This window comes from Dama dama, chromosome 23 (genome assembly GCF_033118175.1).
Source record: "Dama dama isolate Ldn47 chromosome 23, ASM3311817v1, whole genome shotgun sequence".
NCBI classification, from domain to species: domain Eukaryota; kingdom Metazoa; phylum Chordata; class Mammalia; order Artiodactyla; family Cervidae; genus Dama; species Dama dama.
The window spans coordinates 19,462,163-19,483,871 of record NC_083703.1 but is presented as its reverse complement, the minus strand read 5'-3'; the positions used below and the strand labels follow the sequence as shown (position 1 = coordinate 19,483,871).

The 21,709-nt window shown below is 39.8% G+C and overlaps 1 protein-coding gene across 15 annotated transcripts in view; it reads left to right on the top strand.

Moving 5' to 3' along the window:
- Nucleotides 1-18,927, top strand: part of CREM (cAMP responsive element modulator) — a 65,164-nt gene extending 46,237 nt beyond the window's left edge. For 3 of the 15 annotated variants that reach the window (XM_061126131.1, XM_061126132.1, XM_061126129.1), the window contains 3 exons: nucleotides 10,012-10,047; nucleotides 13,873-14,029; nucleotides 17,759-18,401. In XM_061126131.1, the coding sequence (XP_060982114.1) occupies nucleotides 10,012-10,047; nucleotides 13,873-14,029; nucleotides 17,759-17,903 (338 nt within the window). In that variant the 3' untranslated portion in view covers nucleotides 17,904-18,401. Of the gene's footprint in view, nucleotides 1-5,522; nucleotides 5,660-6,109; nucleotides 6,403-9,873; nucleotides 9,974-10,011; nucleotides 10,048-13,872; nucleotides 14,030-17,758 lie in introns of those variants that run through there. The other 12 variants (XM_061126133.1, XM_061126130.1, XM_061126138.1 and 9 more) reach the window with 11 other exon arrangements.
- The last annotated feature ends 2,782 nt before the right edge of the window (nucleotides 18,928-21,709 follow it).

Sequence of the window (21,709 nt, the reverse complement as noted above, 5' to 3'; positions counted from 1 at the left end):
AGCCTTAAGTTTTTAGGGTAACCTAAGATTTCAGTGAAAATTGAAGTATACAGTATTTTTTATTTCATTCAGTTGTATTCAAATAACTCTAATGTGTTCAATGCAACTTTCAAAAATCTTGTGTTTTAGTTTCATTCTATTCCCCTTGGTCTATTTGCACTAATTTTAAGGGCAGGGGATAACATCAGTTCTTTTAGTTTGAAAGTTTTGCAAGTATAGAGAATAGCAGATTACAATTGATGAGTCTCTTGATAATTTAGATTTACTCTGAAGTATTTGGGGCACTATATGGAGTATAATAAAAGTGTATGAAAAGCTAAACTGGTGACATTTATGGAGTTTAAAAAAATCAATAGTATTTACCCAGTGCTTTAATGTTTTCTTTTAAATATAAAATTAAAACACCCATTCTATTTATCTGATACTCATAAATCCTTTATACTTAAATGAAAAATCATAAAGAATGCTCTCGTTTCTTCTCATTTTATCTTTTTTTAATATGGAAAATCTACTGAAAACTTGCTACTTTAAGAAGGAGAGTTTTTTTTAAGTGTTTTGTGTTGTGCATCAATAATACACACATAAGTCTTATATTTGGGGTGTTTTTAACAAGTATTTTTCTTCTTTAAGTCACAAAGGATATTTTTCTACATTGATTCTGTCAGCTTTATGGTTTTACCTTTCACATTACATTGCTAATCTACCTGTGATCCACCTCTGTGTATAGTGTTGGGTGAAAACCTGTTTTTATTTTTTTCTCTCCGCATATGCAGCCAGTTATGCACCGTCTTAACTGTGCAGTAAGTAGGCCTTGTGCAGTTGTGAAATGTCTCAGCATTCTCGCTGCTGCATGCCAGCACTACATTGCTTTTGTTGTCACAGAACAAGCACCCCTTTTTTGTCTTTTTAACTTTTTGCTTTTAGTGCTGTTTTCGCTTTTGTGAACTATTGTTCTCTCATATGCGTTGGGAATAAGGTTGAATTTCTAAATACTAATAGTATAATGCAGTAAGAAAACCAATGTGAGATTACACTCAATTCATCAATTGACTTAGGGAGAACTGAAGTCTTCTTTCTTATTGAGGTATACCTTACACATAACATTTTTGTTAATTTCAGGTGTACAACATAATGATCCTACATTTGTATAGTCACAGTTAGTGATCGCCGTGATAAGGCTGTTTATTATAGCATACTTAACGTGTATAGTTGCAGACTCTTTCTGTGTGTGCTGAGGGCTTTTAAAGACTTACTCTTAGTACCTTTCAAATATACAACACAATATTAGTAACTCTAGTCACCAATTTGTACTTTACATTCCTAGAACTTATTTTATAACTAGAATTTGTACCTTTTGACATCCCCTTCACCCTTTTTTGCTCTCCCCCATTCCCCACCTTCGGCATCCACCAGTCTGTTCTCTTTGTCTGTGAGTTTGAGTTTTGTTTGTTTAAATTTCACATATAAGTGACATCATACAGCATTTGTCTTTCTCTGTCTGACTGATTTTACTTAGCATAATGCTCTTCTCAGGGTCCATCTATGCTGTCACAAATGGCAGAATTTCCTTCTTTTTTTATAGTTGATTAAAATTACATTTTATATATACATATACCACATCTTCTTTAATTATTTATCTGTTGATAGACACTTAGATTGTTTCCATGTTTTGGCTATTGTAAATATTGCTGCAGTGAACATGAGGGTGTAGATATCTTTTTGAGTTAGTATTTTTATTTTCTTCAGATAAATACCCAGAAGTAGGATTACTGGATCATAGGGTAGTTTGATTTTTAATTTTTTGAGGACCCTCCATAGTGTTTTCCATAGTGGCTGCACCACTTTATATTCCCACCAAACAGAGCATAAGTTATTCAGATCTTAACTTCTTTTAATAGTTTAAAATTTTCCCCATGGCGGGGGGTGGGGTCCTCTCATACTCTAAACAGTGTTCAATTCTTAAATACTTGATGGGGTTGGGTTTTTGTTTTTGCTATTGGGAGTGGTAGCTCTTTGTTACATTTTCTGGTTGCTGGTATAGAGACATAATTGGTTTTTTTAAAGTTTATCTTTTATCTATGAATCTTGCTAAAACTGTAATTACTTCTACTGCTAATAATATTCTGACTCTTTTCCATAGTGGCTACACCACTTTATATTCCCACCAAACAGAGCATAAGTTATTCAGATCTTAACTTCTTTTAATAGTTTACTTTTATCTTCTCCTTCTCCATCTGAATAATAATGGTGGCCGGGGGTTCTACTTCTTCCTTAAACACAGCAGGGTCCGTGGGCGTTCTTGTCTTACTCTCTATCCACCTTCCACCCTGTCAGCCCCTTGAAAGGTCACAGCAGTTTCTCTGTGAGTCTCTGTCCTCATTCCCCACACTATGCCACATAATGCTTTTGAATGCAAAGTGTCCCTGTACAACAGAATTTTATAAATGACTACTTCTTAAACAGCTTTCTAGACCCCAGGGGTCTGGCAGTGTTTCATACTTTTATTTCTAAACAGTTTAGATCAAAATTTAATAATAATACAAATGCATTCTGGATCATCTGAATAAGCTACACCTATGCTCCTGTAATTAAGCTGATTACCTGTACATTTTTTATTTTGCTTGTGTTAGATAGAAATAGTACTAGTTTTATTGTCTCTGGCGTCATCTTGATGGCCCCCTCCCTCTGCACTATTTAGCACTGCTGACCCCAGCTTCCTTCACTTCCTGGGTAACCCTGCCCCTCTTCTGGTCCCCTCGGCCCAGCTCCCTGGTGGTTGTGATGGTGCTCAGGCTGCGTCCTGGGCCCTCTTCCGCCTCGCCTGAGTGCTTTCTCTGGATGACCTCATCCCTGCTCCCGTCTCACATCTCTTGACGCCTGAAGTCCAAAACCCCACGTTAATTTTTCCCACCCCACTTCCCCTTCTGTTACCCTATTTCATTCAGTAACTGTCCATCCTGTTACTTCATGCGGAATCCTGGGTGTCACCTGTCACTCTCCCGCCCCGTCTTCATCCCTCCTTCTTGCTAAAGAGCCCATCTCTTCATTCCTCCCCACCTCCACTCCACAGTCCTCTTTCCAGACCTCAGTGATCCCCAGCCACTGCCCGGTGGCTGCCCTGAAGCTGGCAGCTATGGAGCAGCACCCTGATTTTCTTCCTCATGCCAGAAGCAGCAGCTCCTTTGTTGGCCTGGTGTTTTGGGAATTGCTCCTGAAAGTTTAGCTAGGCTCCCTTTACTCATCCTTCCCAGTGATTCTGGTAGCTACTAATATTTCTTAGAAACAAAAGTCTGTGTCTCCAGCATTTCCTCTTTCCCATTCTGCTCTCCCTTCTGCAGTTCAGAGTGGTGTCTGTAAAATTTTCAAGTGTATAATCATGGCAGCCTCTTCTGCTCCAAACCCTTCCTTCTGTGAATGCCTGTTACTTGTTAGACAGAATCAGAATCCCTAACAAAGCTTGATCCAGGCTTTCCTTCCTTACTGGACTTCTCCCTGCACTTCTCCCTCTTTTTTGCAGTTCCTTTCATTTCCTGTCCCGTGCCATGCGCCCTCGCCCCTCTAGGGCCCTCACCTAGAGCCATGCGCCTTGGCAGGAGCACTTCCCCCATCACTTCATGCTGGGAAACACTTTCCTAGGCAGCCTTTCCCAACCTTCTACATCTGGCTGCTGGGACCCCTGACACCCCTGACGTGTGATAAATGTTCAATAACCATTTACTGTACAAAAGCGAAATAGTCTCCCTCTGCAGAAATGTGACTAACTAGTTCCATGTGCTGATTAACCAAGTTTCTCTAGTCCAGGGGATTTATTAAAACTGTACCAATAGCAGTAGTCAGCCAAGCAACCAACCCTTCTTCCTTTCCTTCCTCTACTCTTTTTTATTTTTTTTCATTTATTTTTATTAGTTGGAGGCTAATTACTCCACAACATTGCAGTGGGTTTTGTCATACATTGACATGAATCAGCCATGGAGTTACATGTATTCCCCATCCCAATCCCCCCTCCCACCTCCCTCTCCTCTACTCTTTTTTAAAAATATATTTATATTTATTTACTTGCCTCCTATGAGTCTTAGCTGCGGCATGCAGGATCTAGTTAGTTCCCTGACCAGGGATCGAACCTAGGGCCCCTGTACTGGGAGTCTTAGCCACTGGACCACCAAGGAAGTACCCTCTTTTTTTTACACGAATAGGTTTGAGCACCCAAGTGCCAATTTAAAGAAATGTTGAGATTAAAATCAATGTGAACTTTCTCAAATTTGAAATAAAATTGGTCAGCAGTCTTGCACCTAAGCCCTCAGGCGTGGCTGGGATGGAAAAGAGTCCCTCATGGACTTTCCATTGGTCTCCAGACTTTCTTCCTTAGTCAGGATGTCTTTAGTTTATGTGCTTCAGAGAATTACTAGAACCATGGATCCTTCATCATGTTTTGCCTCCCAAGTGTCTGAATGTGAAGTCTCTGCCTTACTAGAAGTACTTCATTGAATAAAGCAAGAAGGAGGTAGTGGAATGAATACCCTTCCACTGATGTAACATTGAATTGAATCCTAGTCCTAGAGGGAATGGACTTTGTAAGCCCACTGATAAGGATACAAGATCAGCGACAGATCATTTATGTTTGTGCAGTAGAGATGTATATAATTTTCTTCCCCAGGGCTGTAGTCTGTTTTTCTGTTGAACATGTGCCTGTCTTTTGTCTAACTTTGTAATAGTTAAATTTCCAGCAGTGATCCAGCTCTTCATGTGCTGAACCTTTAAGTGATCCAAATAAAACTGGATGTATTTTTTAAATGTATGAATAGTAATTGTGATTTATTTATGAGTTTTTTAAACCACAAAATTCTTTTCAAGGGATTTTAATTGAGTAAAATAGCATATTAGATAGAGCCACATGAAATTGCTATTTTTATGGGCCAAAAAGGTTAACTATCAGCCAATTCATATGATTCAATCTAATTTTTCTGGAAGAATGTTATATAATACTTGCTACTTTTGGCAGAGTGAATTTTTAAAATTACAGTATGTATTTCCTTCGAGTGAAATTAGCAAATTCTGTGTCATCCTAGGAACAGCTGGATTTTACCATATTGTAGCAAATAAAAATGTATTAAGTCAACTAAGGTGGCTGGGTATTGCTTACCTGGTGAGTTTAGAAGCGTCAGTGAAATACACAGCATTTTTCTGGGCTGATTGTCAATTTTTTTTTTTTTAATCTGTAAGTGCTTTTTATCTTTTTATGAGTTATGAAAAATATTTAAGGTTTATGCCTACTTTGCTTGCTTCGAGACATTGGACATAACAATAATTAAAAGTAGCCCCATAAAAAACAACCAGGTAACTTTTAATGCTAATGAGATGGGGTTTTTTGTTTGTTTGTTTTGCCAGAGCCCAACTCGATTTTTATGTAAAAATGAGGAACTAGAACACTGAGATGATTTATTACAGGAAGGGGTTTAATAGGGTTTGGTTTCAGTGAGCTCGTGTGTGACAAAGCAAATTGATGGCAGTGATAGGCTAGTGATGTCATTGTGATGTCAGTACCCCTACTCACCCCGCACGGGCTTGCTGGTTTGGAACACTTTTTGTGAACCCGCGGCAGGGGAAGCCAGGCGGTGCTGTATGCAGAAGCCCATCATGGCTGTAACTGGGGATGAAACAGGTAAGAATTTTAAAGAGGGGTTTACATTCTGCAGAATTTTTTTTTTAAGTTTAGAACAATTATTTAGGGACCTCTTGAGTGTTTCCCAAAGTATCAACTTTCTAGTAGCTGAGAAGTAATCGTTTCTTCTAATCTGTAACCGTATCTGCTCGGCACCCTGTGAAGGCATCTGAGTGTAGTTGCTTCTTCGCTCAGTACTGAGCTGCTTCCTTAGCCAAAGCGGTAATCCGCCGCCCGCCCCCACCCCACGCCCCTCTCTTTCTCTCTCTCCCCATTTGCTCTACTAAAATACGCTGTTGATTCATCTGCAACCTGTTGCAGATCCAGTGCAGCTGCGAGTGAAACACACATTCTGTTCGAGTTGTAAAAAAAAAAAAAAAAAGTCAAAGTCAGCTTCCGATTTTTTTCACGCTGTGTTCAAATGTAGCTGCAAAACAGAATAAGGAACCCAGCGCGTCAAGGGTGTTGGTGAGCCTGCCGTTCCTTCCGTCCTGTGGAAAACGGTCTGCTGCTCCGCTCACCGGGTTCAGAGGGCCGACGTCATTACATTTCCTGGAATCGGTGCAGCGGGGAGTGGAAAGTTAAACTGCAGGCGAGCTGCACGCTGACGTCAGTCCGAGTCACGCCGTAATTGACTCAGTTCTTTCCGCTCGGCCGCGCGCAGGTGGGGGCGGCCACCCTCCCCGACGGCGCCCTTAGCTCCCAGCAGGTCCCGTAAGCCTTGCTTTCACCTTGCGCCCCAGGTAAGTGTGTGCCCGGCGGGGCCAAGCGGCCTGCGCAGGTGCCTGGGGACAGAGCGCCCGCTCGCGCTCGGCCCAGGGAGTGCACGTCTTTGATTGGCCGCCCCCCACCTACCCCACCCCCACCTTCACTTCTTCCCGGGGGTTGATGCTCTTCGTTACAGGTAATGCTTGTGATTTAGTGACTTGCAGTTGAGTGCCAGACCCGTACTAAACTTGCAGTCGAATTTCTTAAGAAAGGGTGACTGTAAACACCTTTTAGCTGTTCACTCGGTGGATCTCGCTCTCTCCCCAAAGGGAACATTCCATTGTCTTGAGCAAGTAAAGCCTGTGTTAAATTGTTTTTCCCAAAGAAGTTTTTGTGAGATTTTGGAGGTGCTACAGATTGCAGAAGCCCTCGGATGACAGACTTATTGCAAGAGATAGATAGACTTAATCTCAAACAGTCCATGTCATATGACTTTAGGACCAAAAGCATTTTTGTGCATGCATTTATTTTCTAAAAATCATTAGTTGGTGTGTATCTTTCTTTACTAAGCCTTTAATTCCAATTTTCATGTCCAAACATGAGAAACAAATTATAGCAAAAAATAAAATGAAATGATTGGAGAATACCTAGAATATATTTAAATGTTAAATTTTAAAGTAAAATGTGCATACATTTTTAACCATTGCTTGTAAATAAGAGAACATTTATGTTTACAGAGTGAACATACTACTGTCCTTTGAGAAAAGATTTTTTTCTCACAGTTTTGTCCACAGTGCTTATACCTGATTTACCCATTCCAATTTAAAATTTTCAGAATGCTGAAATTTTTAAAACGTCAAATGTTTTTCACAAGACCTCACTGTGTCTTCAGAAATCATTATTTTTGGAAATCTGGTCAGTTCTCACAGAATCAGTCCTGTTTAAAATGCTATTTGAGAATGAAAAGTGTATTTTATTTGCTTTTTTGAGGAGCTCCCAAAACACAGGATTTAAGGGTTCTTTTGAAGGCAGTAGTGCAGCTTTGGGCTCCACCTTTGGACTTCCAGTTTCATCCCCTCTCCATCCGGATTTCGAAGGGAGTGGATGGAGCTGGATCTTTGACTTGCCAACTTTTTGACCATGTGTGCTAAGTCTCTTCAGTCGTGTCCGACTCTTTGTGACCCTATGGACTGTGGCCCACCAAGCTCCTCCGTCCGTGGGATTCTCCAGGCAAGAAGACTGGAGTGGGCTGCTACTCCTTTCTCCAGGGGATCGTCCCCACCCAGTTTTGACCATGATGCACATTTTACATCATGCTGCAGTAGACTTTATGTGTGTGTGTGTTTATATAAAACAGGTACATTTATATAAAACCAGTTTCAAAAATAGTACTTATGCTCTGTGATATACTGTGTATTCTATTCTTTTTTTAATGTTGTTCTTGACCCATGAATCTAATGAATTACTTATGGTCTACAACTTATAGTTTGAAAAGCTTATCTAGACCAAAATCAGGCTCCAGAATAATGACTGGCCTGGAAAAGGTTTTAGGAGGATTTGCTTATAGGATTATGGAATTGAATGTGAGAGTGAATATCCATGTAGTTTATAGAATTATATTATTGTTTCTGTTGGTTATATGGTTTTGTTGTTGTTGTTGGTTATACTTTAAATTTTTATCAGAAATAGTTTTTGTCATGGTATTCAGCCTGAATTTCTGAATTGTTAAAAAGTTACAACTTATTCAAATTTGGAAAATAGTATCTTAATATTTGATGCATGAGAATAAGGATACATTTCACCTTTGTGAAAAGGGGCTGCTGGAAAAGGTTTTTGTTTGGAGATTTTCACATGAAAAATGTTTTGGATCAGGTTGTAACTGCGTGGAAGGTATACAGAAACTGCCATTGTGTTATTTCCCCACTATTTTTGAAAAAATATTTTAATGAAATACAATTTTGGATGCTTGTTGCACTTTGCTCAGTTTTATATGCCAATATGAATATGTTGCCTAATAAAATAATTATGATGATACTTTGTATTTATGTAAACTTAAAAAAAAATCACTTACTGTTACAAATAAACAAATACAAATGTGGCGAGTGCTATAAGAAAGCTGGCAGATCATGAGAGACAGCGAGAAGCAGGTAACAAGGTTAAGGGGTCAGGAAAGTCCCCGCTGAGGAAACCACATTTAAATAGGCGAGAGGAGAGGCACTTCCATGCCTTATCGCGCTAGACTGCTGCTGATGTTACTCTTACTCGCATCTAGCTGATCAGGGGTCAGAGTGGGTGAAGCTCTTCTTGCTCACAGAGTTAGCAAGTGATGAACCTGTTTGGATTTTCAGACTCCTTGTTGGGTCCTGTTCATACCATATCACATTGCTTTTTCCTAGAATATTTACTATTACTCTCCTAGGATGATATAGTATATATTTGCTATTGTATAGAACTTTAAATTTTGACATTCATAATTTCACCTTTTACATACACTTTTTTTCTTGTCAGTTGAAGAATTTTACTTAAACAATTCAGGAAGGTCCCTTATGGGTAACTTAAAATAAAAAATAGTACTGGCTCAATTCTACGGGGTCTGTGTGTTACAGTAATTATGAAAAATTTGAAAGTGTTCAGTATTTAGTTACCTTTACATAGGATTTCATTTACCTGGGAAAAGTGGGGGGCAGTGGAGGAGGGGACGTTTTGGATGGTGTCAGACACCAGGCGAGGACAAGCCTGGTCTGGACATTTTGAGTCCTGGTGTGGTGGCAGGGAGGAAGAGGGCCAGAAAGGAAAAATGAGGATGTTGTTGGTTTGCTGGAGCCAGGGCAAGCAACCCGTGCTAACCAGTATGACTGCTAAGTCACCTCCATTGCTTGCATTTCTCCAGTGTGTGTGGGATTAGCCACATAGAGCAACATGATACATGAAGGTAGGAGCTGTGTGTAGGAAAAAAGATCTTTATTCAGTTAATGTGCTCAGAGAACTCAATAGAGCAAATGAGCAACTAATATGAGCAAATAATATCACCATCATTAGGGGTGTTGATAAATTGTTTCACTTTGGAAGTTATCAAGCTAGCCATTTGGCTGGGTTTCCTCTTTTCTTTGTTAGGAAGAAACAAGCACCTTTGACTTCTGGGATTTTCAGTTTTCTTAATAGCAGGCTGATGAGATTGTACCATTAGTTTATTTGTGATTCTCCACCTTTGAGGTTCTCTTTTAAATGATTATACACCTTAAGAAGGATGTTTTCTATTATTGTTTAATAATTTATTCTCTAAGGGGATAGAATATATAGTATAAATTTTTATAGTAGAAATTTTAAAAGTTTTTAAAGAGGCATATTTTTAAAAAAGCATAATAAGGAATAAGAGCCACACATTTCAACCATTTCTATTACCCAAGTTTGTTAGAAGGGAAACTCCAGGGGGAAATATATTTATGGTTGTATATGCCTTTGAACTAATATACAGTATAAGCATAATCTGGAATATTGTCTTTCAGAACTTAAGGAAGGGAAGAGGAAGGGAACTAACATTTGCTGAAAACCTACCATGTGCCAGGCACTGTGCTAGACACTTTGACATACATTACAGGGTTTATTGTGAGTATTAAATGAGACCATGTATCCCCATTTTACAGATGAGGAAACTGAACTTGCCCCAAGTCACATGGCTGGTAAGTGGCAGAGCTGACTAGAACCCAAACTCCAAGCCCCATGCTTTTTCTGCTGTTCCATGTTTAAAGCTTGCGAAGAGAGGTATGAAGTTACTGACCAGAAGTGAGAGTTCTAGGAATTTTCTTTCTCATGAAATATTGATACTAAACCTAAACATTTCTTTTTTTTCATGTCAGGAGTTAGATGGTTGGAATGACACTATAAATAGAACTTCTCTCCTTCTAAAATGCCATGTTAGATGACTACTATCTAAGGGAAGACTGAAGAAATAATGCCTTTTATCAAGAAGTCTGAAAAAAAACACATGGCACCTTATTGGGCTTTCCATGGCTTAGTGTTAAAAGACTTAGCTATAATAACAATAGCTAATTATGGTCTTATAATCATAATATTGCTTACTTTAGACATTCTAAATGACAGTGGACTTTTGCAAAACCCCAGGAAGTTCAAATTTTACTCCATGTGGTGCACATGTAAACTCACCAGGCACTCATAATATCAAAGACTGAGCTAGATTCTAGGGGATACCAAGGTAAAAAAGATGTCCCTGACTTGTCTTTAAAGTTTGCAGCCTTAGAATAAAATTAGTATATCAATATCTTTTTCTTGTTTTTCTTTGATCATGAGTTTAAAGCCCCCACAGATGGTCTACTTATTTTCAGAAATAATGTGTACAGTGAAATTCTGGAATAAAAAATAATTTGGGCACTTTTAGTAGTTAGAAGGAACAGGAATTGGCTTTTGTAAGAATCCATGGATCAGAGTGTGACACCGAAGAATGTAATAGGTTTCTTTGAACTGTGATCCTCAGCATCTAACCTGCTTTAAATTACCACTGAATCACTTCATTGAAAACTAAAGCTAAGACAAAAACTTTTTGATAACTTGTTTCAAAAACAGAACTTTTTGACTTTTGGATTTCCTTAAAACAAAAGATTCTCTTTGCCCATATCTTATTAACATGCTTACTAACAAGATCATGTTTCAATATGTGGAATTCATCCTTTGATCCTTATTCAGTAACCATTAGACATTAGAATAGCACCATCATATAGATTATTTGGGATATTATAGGAATTGATGCTAATTCCTACTAACTTACGTTGATTCCTATTTCTGGCTTGAACTAATGCACTGCAGGGTGATTTTTTGTTGAAGGAGATAGAATGAATATATTCTAGGTCTGAAAAATTGTAATGAAACCTAGTTTTGTTAGTGAATAATCTAGAAATAATACATCCAAATACAAAATTCCTTTCCAAGATATCATTTTAAAGCTGTATGTATTCCTGAGCTGTTGCTCAAAATGTTTTAAGAATACTTCTTTAAAAAGTGCCACTCTTCTTCATGGTGCCAAGATTGGCCCTTGGAGGGTAGTTTCAGCTTTTGGAAACAGGCACACGTTTAGAACTATTTCTGGCTTTAAGACCAGTGAATGAACTTTATTTTTTCACCTGCAAAATATTCCTCCCCCTACCCCTTTTCCTTTTGAAAAAAATGGATACTCTTTAACTTTTGTATATCACATTACCAGTCTGCTCTAACTTACAGTACCAAAAATAGCAGATATACACAAAACCAGAGCAAGCATCCTGAACCCCTCTGTATCTTGCTGTTAATTTTTATTGCACTCTTTGTGAGCAGTGTTTGGCCAGAACAACCCCTAGACCAAGGTCTGCATCCTTGCCGCCTGCAAATGTCAGCACAGCAACGACACATGAACTTCTCATTCGTCACAGGCCATTGTTCCAATTTTAGAAAGCCTCTGTCGCCTCCAGCTGTTCCATTGTTTAACCTTTATTAACCCATAACCACCTTCCCCTGATGTGAGTGCAGAGAAAGGAGACAACTGTGTTCTGTGCACCATTCTAGTTGCCCTGGCAATATGATTTGAAGTTTTTCTAAAAAATCTTTAGGAAGTGAACAGTTTACAACTGATTTTTTAAAATAATCTTCTTAAATAATTTCAAAATATTTCAAAATTTTCTGCGACATAATACATCTGTGTATACAGTGTTTTAAATAGTCACAAAAGTAAGTTTAGGATTTTCCCCAAGTTTACTAATATTAAATTTTGCTAGTGATTGTTATATCTATCGCAGTTACTATTTATCATGATTGTTTATTAAGTTATATACAGAAGGGAGAAATTTTTTTTTATACAGAAGGGAGAAATTTATAAGTGGTGGTTTTGTTAATCTTACAAAGACCTTGTTATCTTCGCTTAAAGCCATATTTTTATTCTTTCACCTAATTCTCAAGCCCTAGAGGGAAAAAAATCCTGGTATATATCCAAAAGAAGCACATAGATCATTTTTGATGAACCTTTTAAACTGGTTGGCTATTTTCAGTGATAATATTCCACTTTAGTGAAAAAGTCTTTGTCTCCCTTTGGGGTAAAATTTTGTTTCTTACTCAATGGGTATAATACATTTCAATGACACATAGTGATGATGCCTTTCATATTTTGATTGGCACTAGGTTCAGACCAATTTTTATAGAACTTGATAACTTTTTAAACCTTTCTTGCATTTAACTTTGAAAGAGCATGCATTTTGCAATATCTCATCAAAATGTCAAATTAACTGTGGACCATTCATTCTCAAAGTTGAAAAGTTGGTGGTAAAAAAATGTTTCATGACTTAAATCCATCTGTCCTTTCTAGGAAGCTGTGTTTATGGCAGTGGATAGACAAATTTTGAAATCAGGACACTTTGAGGACTTTTAGTATTCAGTCTGAATACTAAATATTTAAATTTATCATTTAGCTATGATTATACTATAATTAGAAAATGTGTTTTAAAAAATGATTGTTTAGAAATGTGTTATTCTCCCAAGGAACCTAGGAAAGACAAAAATTGTTATTCCGAAGAGAAACCAGTTTTAAGTAGAGCTTTCCTGTTTCTTATTTTGTTCTTGTTTTTAAACTGAAAATACAGTAAGCTAGTATTTTCCTTCCAGCAGCCCAGTCAGTCATCATCTGTTAATAACACTTGCAGTTAAAGATTTTCAGGAACTGTTTCAGGTATGATGTAGGCTATGGGAAAATCTCTTCACTGGGCTATTCAGAGGATACAGATGTTCTGCTTAAGTAAAATTCTTGCAGTGGTGTGCTAGGGCCAGCTCCCACTGGTTTGCTGGTACCAATGATTACATTTTCAGGATTTTTATGAACTGATTGCAAAAACAGCCATCAGTAAAAATTAGATGTATTGATAATATACATATACTTAACAAATAAATTACATTAAAAAACACTTAAAACTCATCCTTTCTAATGATTATATCCATGATCTTGAGGTTATTTACATCTGTTTTGTCTGCATGGTGTGCCCCTTACTATTTAATGTCTTTCCACCTCTACATCTTGTGAAATCACACTGGTAGCTTGAAACTGGCCATGGTGAGAGTGTTCACATCCTGGGATTTGATAAACACTACAGACCAGGGCTTTTTTTTCCCTCCTGGAGAGCTTGCGATTAAATATGTATTAGCACACCACTGATTTTAGGCTAAATGAACTATTAATTCAAAAGTCTCCCTACTTTAGCCTTTGATTTAAAAAAAAAAAAAAAACTTTCTAAAAAGTGTTAGGGCATTTTTCTATTAAATGTATAGACCATCCTGAGTATCATTGTTCCAAATGCTCATAGGATCTTTCATACCTAAGATTTCTATAATGCCCTGAACAGTCATCTTAAACGTTAGCAAGATCACTTCTCACAACATGTAAAAAGAATGTTGTTATTTCCAGGTCAACTTTATATAAAATATATCAAGTGGGAAATTGTTTATATGACTTGTGCCATTTTGTTTCATTGCAGCCGCCACTGGCGACATGCCGACTTACCAGATCCGAGCTCCGACTACTGCTTTGCCACAGGGAGTGGTGATGGCTGCCTCCCCCGGAAGCCTGCACAGTCCCCAGCAGCTAGCAGAGGAAGCAACACGCAAACGGGAGCTGAGGCTAATGAAAAACAGGTAAGGCGTTTCATTAGAAACTGTGGCCACCTAGGGGGCATATCATTTACTACTTGTCCTCAGCTATTTCTCCCAAGTTACGTGTTCTGTGGCATTTTGTGTCGACTCCTGCTCTGTTTGTGCTCATAGGTAAGTTTTCTAATCAGAGTTCCAGCAATGAAACTTTCATCAGCTGAGGTACATCCCCCTATGTTGTAGGGTAATATCTAAATGATACATTAAATTTTTTTAATGATAGCAGAAGGACTTTATTACAAATGAAGATTCACTTTATACTTGGTATTTACTTTGTGAAATAGGTGATAAGTAATTTTTAGCTTCTTAGCAACTATACTCAATAAAAATTAATTTAGTCATTATTTTTTAAAATTATCTATTTAATTTGTCAGTACGGTCAATATAATTATCATTATTATGAAATAAGACATTCAGATACAATGAAAACCTTAGAAAATGGTTCGATGATGACAATGAAGTACTTCTATACTTTATACAAAAAGACTGAAATAAAATAATTGCCTGACTTGTTTGTTTTTATCTATTTATTTTTAATTGGAGAATAATTGTTTTACAATATTGTGTTGGTTTCTGCCATACATCTGCATGAATCAGCCATACGCATACATATGTCCCCTTCCTCTTGAACCTTCTTCCCACCTCCCACCCCATCCCACCCCATCCCACCCCTCTGACTTGTTAAATAAAGATCCTGTTAAAAAAAAAACAAACTTCTTTATGAACAAAATAAATTTGAGTGTGAGTTCAGAATTTTCTAAGTCTTTTACATGTAGTTTTCTACCAATTTTGTAACTTTGTTTTTTTTTCTATTATACCAAACTACAGTCTATTCTGAAAAGTTCTAGCTGAGTGCAGGGATAAAGCAAGAGGAAGAATTAAAATTACCCACAGCCCCACCATGTAGAGACACCTCCTGTAGTACATATACTTCTAGCTCCCTCTCTTATTTTCTCACATGTTCTTGCATATTTCCTGGGCTAGAAATAACTGAGACAGTCCCTAGGTGCGAGGAATTCTGAGAAGGGTCTATTTTAGCTTCCAGATTTCAGTTTCAGAGCAGAACAAGAGAAAAGCAGATGACAAATGGCTGTTCGGTTGCTCAGTGTCTGTTGAGCAAGTTTTCAATGCTTGTTTCTACCATTTCTTTAACTTGCAGGCACATAGCTTTCACATGAGAATAGGTCTAGTTATTCTCCTTACTGTTCATGGGCTTCCCTGGTGGCTCAGACCATAAAGAATCTGCCTGAAATGCAGACCTGGGTTTGATCCCTGGGTCAGGAAGATACTCTGGAGAAGGGAATGGTTACCCACTCCAGTATTCATGCCTGAGAAACCCCATGGACAGAGGAGCCTTGTGGGCTATAGTCCCATGGGGTTGCAGAGTCAGACATGACTGAGCATACACACACACACACACACACACACACACACACACACACATATACTTTCTCCTTACTTTACAGATGAGCAGCTGAGGTTCAGAGAGGTCAGGTAACAAGCTGGCTAAGATCACACAGCCCAAACTGCATGGAACCTGGAACTGCATTCAGGTTGTCTTTACCCAGAGCCCTCACAGCGCTAACAGTGAGGTCACCTGCAAGAGACCTCTGCACATGTAGTTGTGTGGCCTTACAGAAAGAATTAAAACTACTCATAGCCCCTCCACGGAGAGACACGTAGGACTGACTTATTCATGTAAAAGACCTGTTACACATTCTCTCTTTAAAAAGACTAAATTCTTTGGCTGGCATTCATAATAGATACTTAATTGTATTTCTACCAATCCCACGATGGTTTTTATTTTTTTAACAAGCTTATCAGCTTTTCCTCTTTGCTGTGTATTTCTTCTCCACGCCAAGGATATCTTCAGACAAATGCAAGACCTGAAAGCTGAGCTAACTATTAATAGAAGAAACAGGTGTTTTCCGTAGCTGAGACAACTTAGGAATGTACCACCTACTGGTATGACCATCCAGAGCGTTGTGCCTAGAACATTTTGACTCTGGTAACACGCAGGCAGACACATGAAACACGAAGTATGGATATTTCACTAGAAATAGTTCACCTTGGTAAATAAAACTTGAAAAATTAGACATCCCACAACACTGCTCTTCAATATTTAAAATTTAATTTCATGGTAACTTGTTTTATAAAATGACTATCTTCCTTCAAGATCTAGAATTTCATGATTTAATCATGAAAAGCTTGGTGTTCAGAAATGTATTTTCATTTCTTTGTGAAAGAGTTGAATTATGTTCTCAAACTGCCAGGTGTGATTGGAGTTATTCTTGACTTTGCCATGTGAATCATTTAGATTAACTTAATCTGTGTTTATCAGATTGGGCTCACTTTTACACTGTTAATTTTTCTGTTAACCAGTTGAGAAGTCTGAGAACATCTTAAATTCACAGGGTGACGGCATTGTTCTCAGCTAGGCGGTAAGGCTTGATCTCTTCTGCAGTTCATTGGGATTTCAAGGTCTCTCTTCTGCTGACCCTGCTGACCCTTACTTCCCACAGAAAAAACACAGATAACCAGTTGTTAGTGAGCGTCAACTACCCCCAAACATAAAACAGAATCGGCCAAGTGTGTTGCACACATCAGTCCTAGTTCAGCATTGTAGCAGAGGTAACTGGCATTACAGTAGCTGGTAATTAGACATTCAAAACAATTTTTGTTTATATATTTGAATTATCTGTTTCAACGTAGGCTTTTTGATACGATGTGTACCTGAAAGGCAGTTCTTCTCAAAGGAATGCTCCAAAATAAAGCTGTGATCAAAGGGTATCTTCTGCAGAGGAGTTAAATGATGTGGTTGCCACCTCCTCCCTCTCTGAAAAAAAAAAGGAGAGAAAATGTTGGCTGTGTCCATTGTTTTCTGGTGGGGTTATGCATGAAAATGACTAACTCGGCTCATGGGTTCATTTGTGTGTGTTGCTTTGGCTGCTGGTCTGGTCTTCTTTGGGTGTGTCTGCACTGCTTTCAGTCCTGGTTGGCAGATGAATGTCTCATGTCCTTTCCATGATTTCTGTCATGGCATTCTCACATTTCCAGGTTTAAGTTGTCTGAATTACTGAGGGTTGTATTCTGTACTCTCTCTCCTCTCCCTTAATTTTCAAAAGCCGAGTCCCTTTAATTTTGGTTTATGAAAATGTTCATGACCTGTTATTCTTATCCGTGTTGTTTTTCCAGCCAATAAATTATTGCTTGCCGTCCCAATTGATCTTGTCTTAACTGAGATTTATTCTGGAAGAATGAAAACCTCCCATACTGAGGTTTAAGGTTGCTGAGGATTAATTTTTCTAATCATTTTTGATCACAGTTAACTCGTAATGGAACATGTGGCTTTTGGTGGACAAAGATAGTTAAGAGAATTGAACAGATCTGTAATTTTTTTTTTTTTTTTTTGGTAGAAAGTCATGTGGAGATGTGTTCCTATCGTTTTGGTTACTGAAAACCTTTCTGGCCCCTGTGTCCATGGGCCATGTGCCCTAAGGAAACACCTTGTACCACAGATGCCGGGCCAGTTTCGCTCTGCCATCGCTCGTGCTGGCTGAGGGTGACCACACGCCCAGGCACGTGCTTGGTCACAGCTGTCGTGCGGCTCTGTCCAGACCTGACCGAGGACCGCCTGGCGGTTGAGCCCGGGGGGCCGCTCTGGACTGCGCTGAGAGGTTGTTCCCCTTGTCACTTGCCTTGTGTTGGTTCCAGGGAAGCTGCCCGGGAGTGTCGCAGGAAGAAGAAAGAATATGTCAAGTGTCTTGAAAACCGCGTGGCTGTGCTTGAAAACCAAAACAAGACCCTCATTGAGGAACTCAAGGCCCTCAAAGATCTTTATTGCCATAAAGCAGAGTAACTGTCTTTGGCTCGGACCTTGTTTGCTCTGAACTCTAATGAAGGCAGGAGGTGCAGCCATGCTACTAATTGCCATGCGGAATGACTTGTGGAAGGGACCCCAGTGACCCTTGAGAACCCAGTTTGGCTTTAGTGTTTGAAATTGAATGAGACCTCTTGTCCCAGGATGGGGAACGCAACCATGATCACACTTCCCAAGCCTCCTTCAGCCTCCTTGTCAGTAGCGTGCATGCGAAAAAATGTTTTGTTTGCCCTTTTGCTTTCTATTTTCTTTCAGGGAAGCTGCTAAAGAATGTCGACGTCGAAAGAAAGAATATGTCAAGTGTCTGGAGAGTCGAGTCGCGGTGCTGGAAGTTCAAAACAAGAAGCTTATAGAGGAACTGGAAACCTTGAAAGACATTTGCTCTCCCAAAACAGATTAGTAGAAATATTTAACTATGAACTGATTACAACCTGTACAGTTGCTTTTGAAGGCAATACAATATATAGCCGGCAAGAATTATGGCTTTTTTTTTCTCCTTTGTATCATTCAGCGTATTTTCTAATCTCTAACATTCCCAAACTGCTTCACTGTACGTAGTTAACTCTTAGCTGTAACTTCAATTTTTTTTTAAAAGAGACAAACTGTAAAAAAAAGTCTGTAACAGATTCTTAAAATGCAATATTTGTAAGACTTTTTCCAATGCCACATATTTGCAGTTCCCAATCTCTGTGCCATGAATAGTGTCCTATGCAATAAAAATATTTTGCAGATCTTTAAAAATCATTTTAGGAAAGGGTGATCAAAGATAAATGCATCCAGCAGTACAATAAAAATAAACCACAAAAAAATACCTCAGGAGAGAATGGAAAGAAAGAAGGAATGGAAAGAATCCAGTGACATGCCTATGTGAAAATAATAGCCTATAAATGAATTTATGGCATTTGCAGATTTTTATATTGGTTGCTTTGTAAAGAAAATATTATATTGCTGTCCTTGAATGCCAGAGTTGACAACAGTTTTTAATAGAACCATGTTGGTTACACTTTGTAGTGTTTGGTGCTCTTTTAACTATCCGAACATTGACTGCAGTTTTTACTCTATGGTGTAATATAAAAGATCTTTCAGAAGCCTTTAGTGTGGGTTTGCTCTTAAGGTGATGAAAGTTGACATCTATTTTAATACCTGTGCCGAGTTACAAGTTCAAATTGTATTTGCAGACCTTCACAGGCTCCACTACCGATTTCCACAGTGGGCCGTGTTTTCTGCCACATGTTCTTTCTGCCGTCGTCTCAGAAACCCAGCCCCAGGGCTTAGCTGTATACAGCGGAGTAGCTCTGAGAGATTCAGCTGGTGTGATGGACTAGGCCTCTCTGCACATGGCCTGGAAATCTCCTGCTGGTGACCCTCTATTTTGAGTTTTGGCTAACAACCATGGGAGGGTTTTTTTTTTTTTTAATATTTATTTGTTTGGCTGCGTCAGGGCTTAGTTGCGACACACGGGATGTTTTGCTGCTGCTTGGACTCTCTAGTTGTAGCACGTGGGCTTAGTTGCCCCACAGAGTGTGGGATCTTAGTTCCCCCATCAGGGATCCAATCCAAGCCCCTTGCATTGCAAGGCAGATTCTTAACCACTGGACCACCAGGGAAGTCCCACCATAGGAATTTCAAAGGAAAATCTAAGACAACTCAAGATTTTATTTTTCACTTTGAAACAGCTACTTGTAGATCAGATACTTTTTTGAGTCAGCACTTTCAGATGAAGTTCATTTCATCGAGTAGATTATTACTGGTATTCACATCTCATCCTGCTTTTAGAATAAAAAACCTCGAAGACACGTGTAAGCCCAAAGCCCTGACCACAAAGTACTCTGTCACCTCACTCACTCGCGGGACATCTGCTGAAGGCCTCCTGTGGGCTGGACTCGCCTTGGTTTCTGCTGTAACTCCCGACCTGTGAAGACTGCCCCTCCCCCAGTTTCAGCAGCGGAGCCGGTTACTGTGTGGAGGAGGCGTGTGGGGTGCAGGCCAGGAGGCCGCTGTGTGGCATCTCAGTGCCACCCCCACGGCGTCATCTCTTATCTGTAACTCCCAGGAGGCCAGGCGCACCGTTCTCGGCTTTCTCTAGAAATACTTAATCTACCCCTCAGAGCCTGAGTTCTGAATCTCTTTTATCTCAATGTTTGTCTTTCATTCTACAGAGAAGTAAGATGAGGAAAGAAGATAAGAAAGAAAAGAGGAAAGGAAAGCCCCAGGTTTCAAGTGAAGGAGAAGGGTACTTGGTACTCACTCAGTCATCATTCACTCCATCACTCAACCTTTCATTCAGTCACTCAGAGTCCGTGTCAATGAGATGTATGTTCAGAAGTGTGGACACTGAGAGGGTGACCCAGGGGTCAGCAGACGGGGCGTAAATAAGTTGATGCAGGAGATGCAGTAAGTCAGAATGGGAGGCAGATGTGGGTGGAGCCAGACTTGGGAGTGACTGGAAATGCAGCGGGTGAGGGTGGGTGTGTCTAGATGGGGTACGGAGCAGACACCCCCTCCTAGGAGAAGAGTCAAGGAGATGGAGGAGGTGAAGTTAGGACTCATGGCGGGGGTGTCCATTTGGTTTGACAGAGACTGTGCGTATACATGTGTACCCCAACTCTGTCATTTCAGGGGAAGGAGATTGCATCTGACTACTTGGGACCCCCAGATAGCCAATGCCCCCCCTTTTCCCCAGTAGTTTAAACATGAGGAAATATTATCATCTCACAAGACACCAGGCCCAGAGATTCAGTGGGAGATTCAGTGGCTCAACACGGCCTCACAAGCATCGGCTCCCTGTGTAGGCTAGTCTCCCAATCCTGATGTCATTGCCTGGATACAGGCACCAGAGGGCAGCCGGCAGCACCTCTTCTGGTTGTCCTGTCTTCAGAGCAGAAAACCTGCACAGAAGACCTTCTGCAGGTTTCACCAGCTGAGTCTCACCTGCCAGATGCTCATTGTCACCTTCTGTAGCTGCTCACTGGCCTGGAGGGTGGAGTTAAAAGCTCTGGATTCCTAGTGAGGAAGCAACCTCTGGGGCTGGGAGGGCGGCCAGCTTCTGTGAAGCATATGGCCAATTGGTGTTGAATAGAACTGGATTCTCGAAGAGCCAGGTGTGGGCAGCTAATGGGGTCTCCCATATTGGGGATGTGCAAGGCTGCAGCTGGCCAGGAGCTGGAGACCTCAGTGGGAGTTGAGCCTGGAGCTGCACACGACTTCCCCGGATTCTGGCTCATCTGATTTGTACCTTGGAGCCTCATCTTTTGCTGCTAGATTAGCACAATGTGCTAGCTCTCCACCCAGCGTTAGCAGATACTGCCTGCAGCCTCCTGGTGGATGGAGCGAGAGGTAAGCTGGAAGCTGTGTGAATATCGTTTGTCTCATGCAGCAGTGTTGTATGGAATCCAGAGCTGTCACTCTTTCTGTGACTTTATTCTTTTAATCCTGAGTTTCTGCACCTGTACTATTGGAAATAGAAATTACTGACCCTAGGTTGGAGGATTACACCACCTTGTCAGATTTAACTAGGTGGCTTGTGAGGTGAAATTGCTCAGAATGGAAGAATAGAGGGAGGACATTGCTGGGTGTGTGGCCAGGAGCTCTGCACTTGCCCGAAGTAGGACCATTTGTATCAGCAGCCTCGCCTCTCTGCTTCCTTCATCAGCTCTTCTTATGTCCAATAAGGCTGTACCTTTGTGCCTAAAGTACGTTTTTAAAATATGAGGACTCTTGAAACCAACACACTGCTTTTCTAGTCCTCATCCAAAAAATAATGGCGTGCTTTGGGCACATGTGCG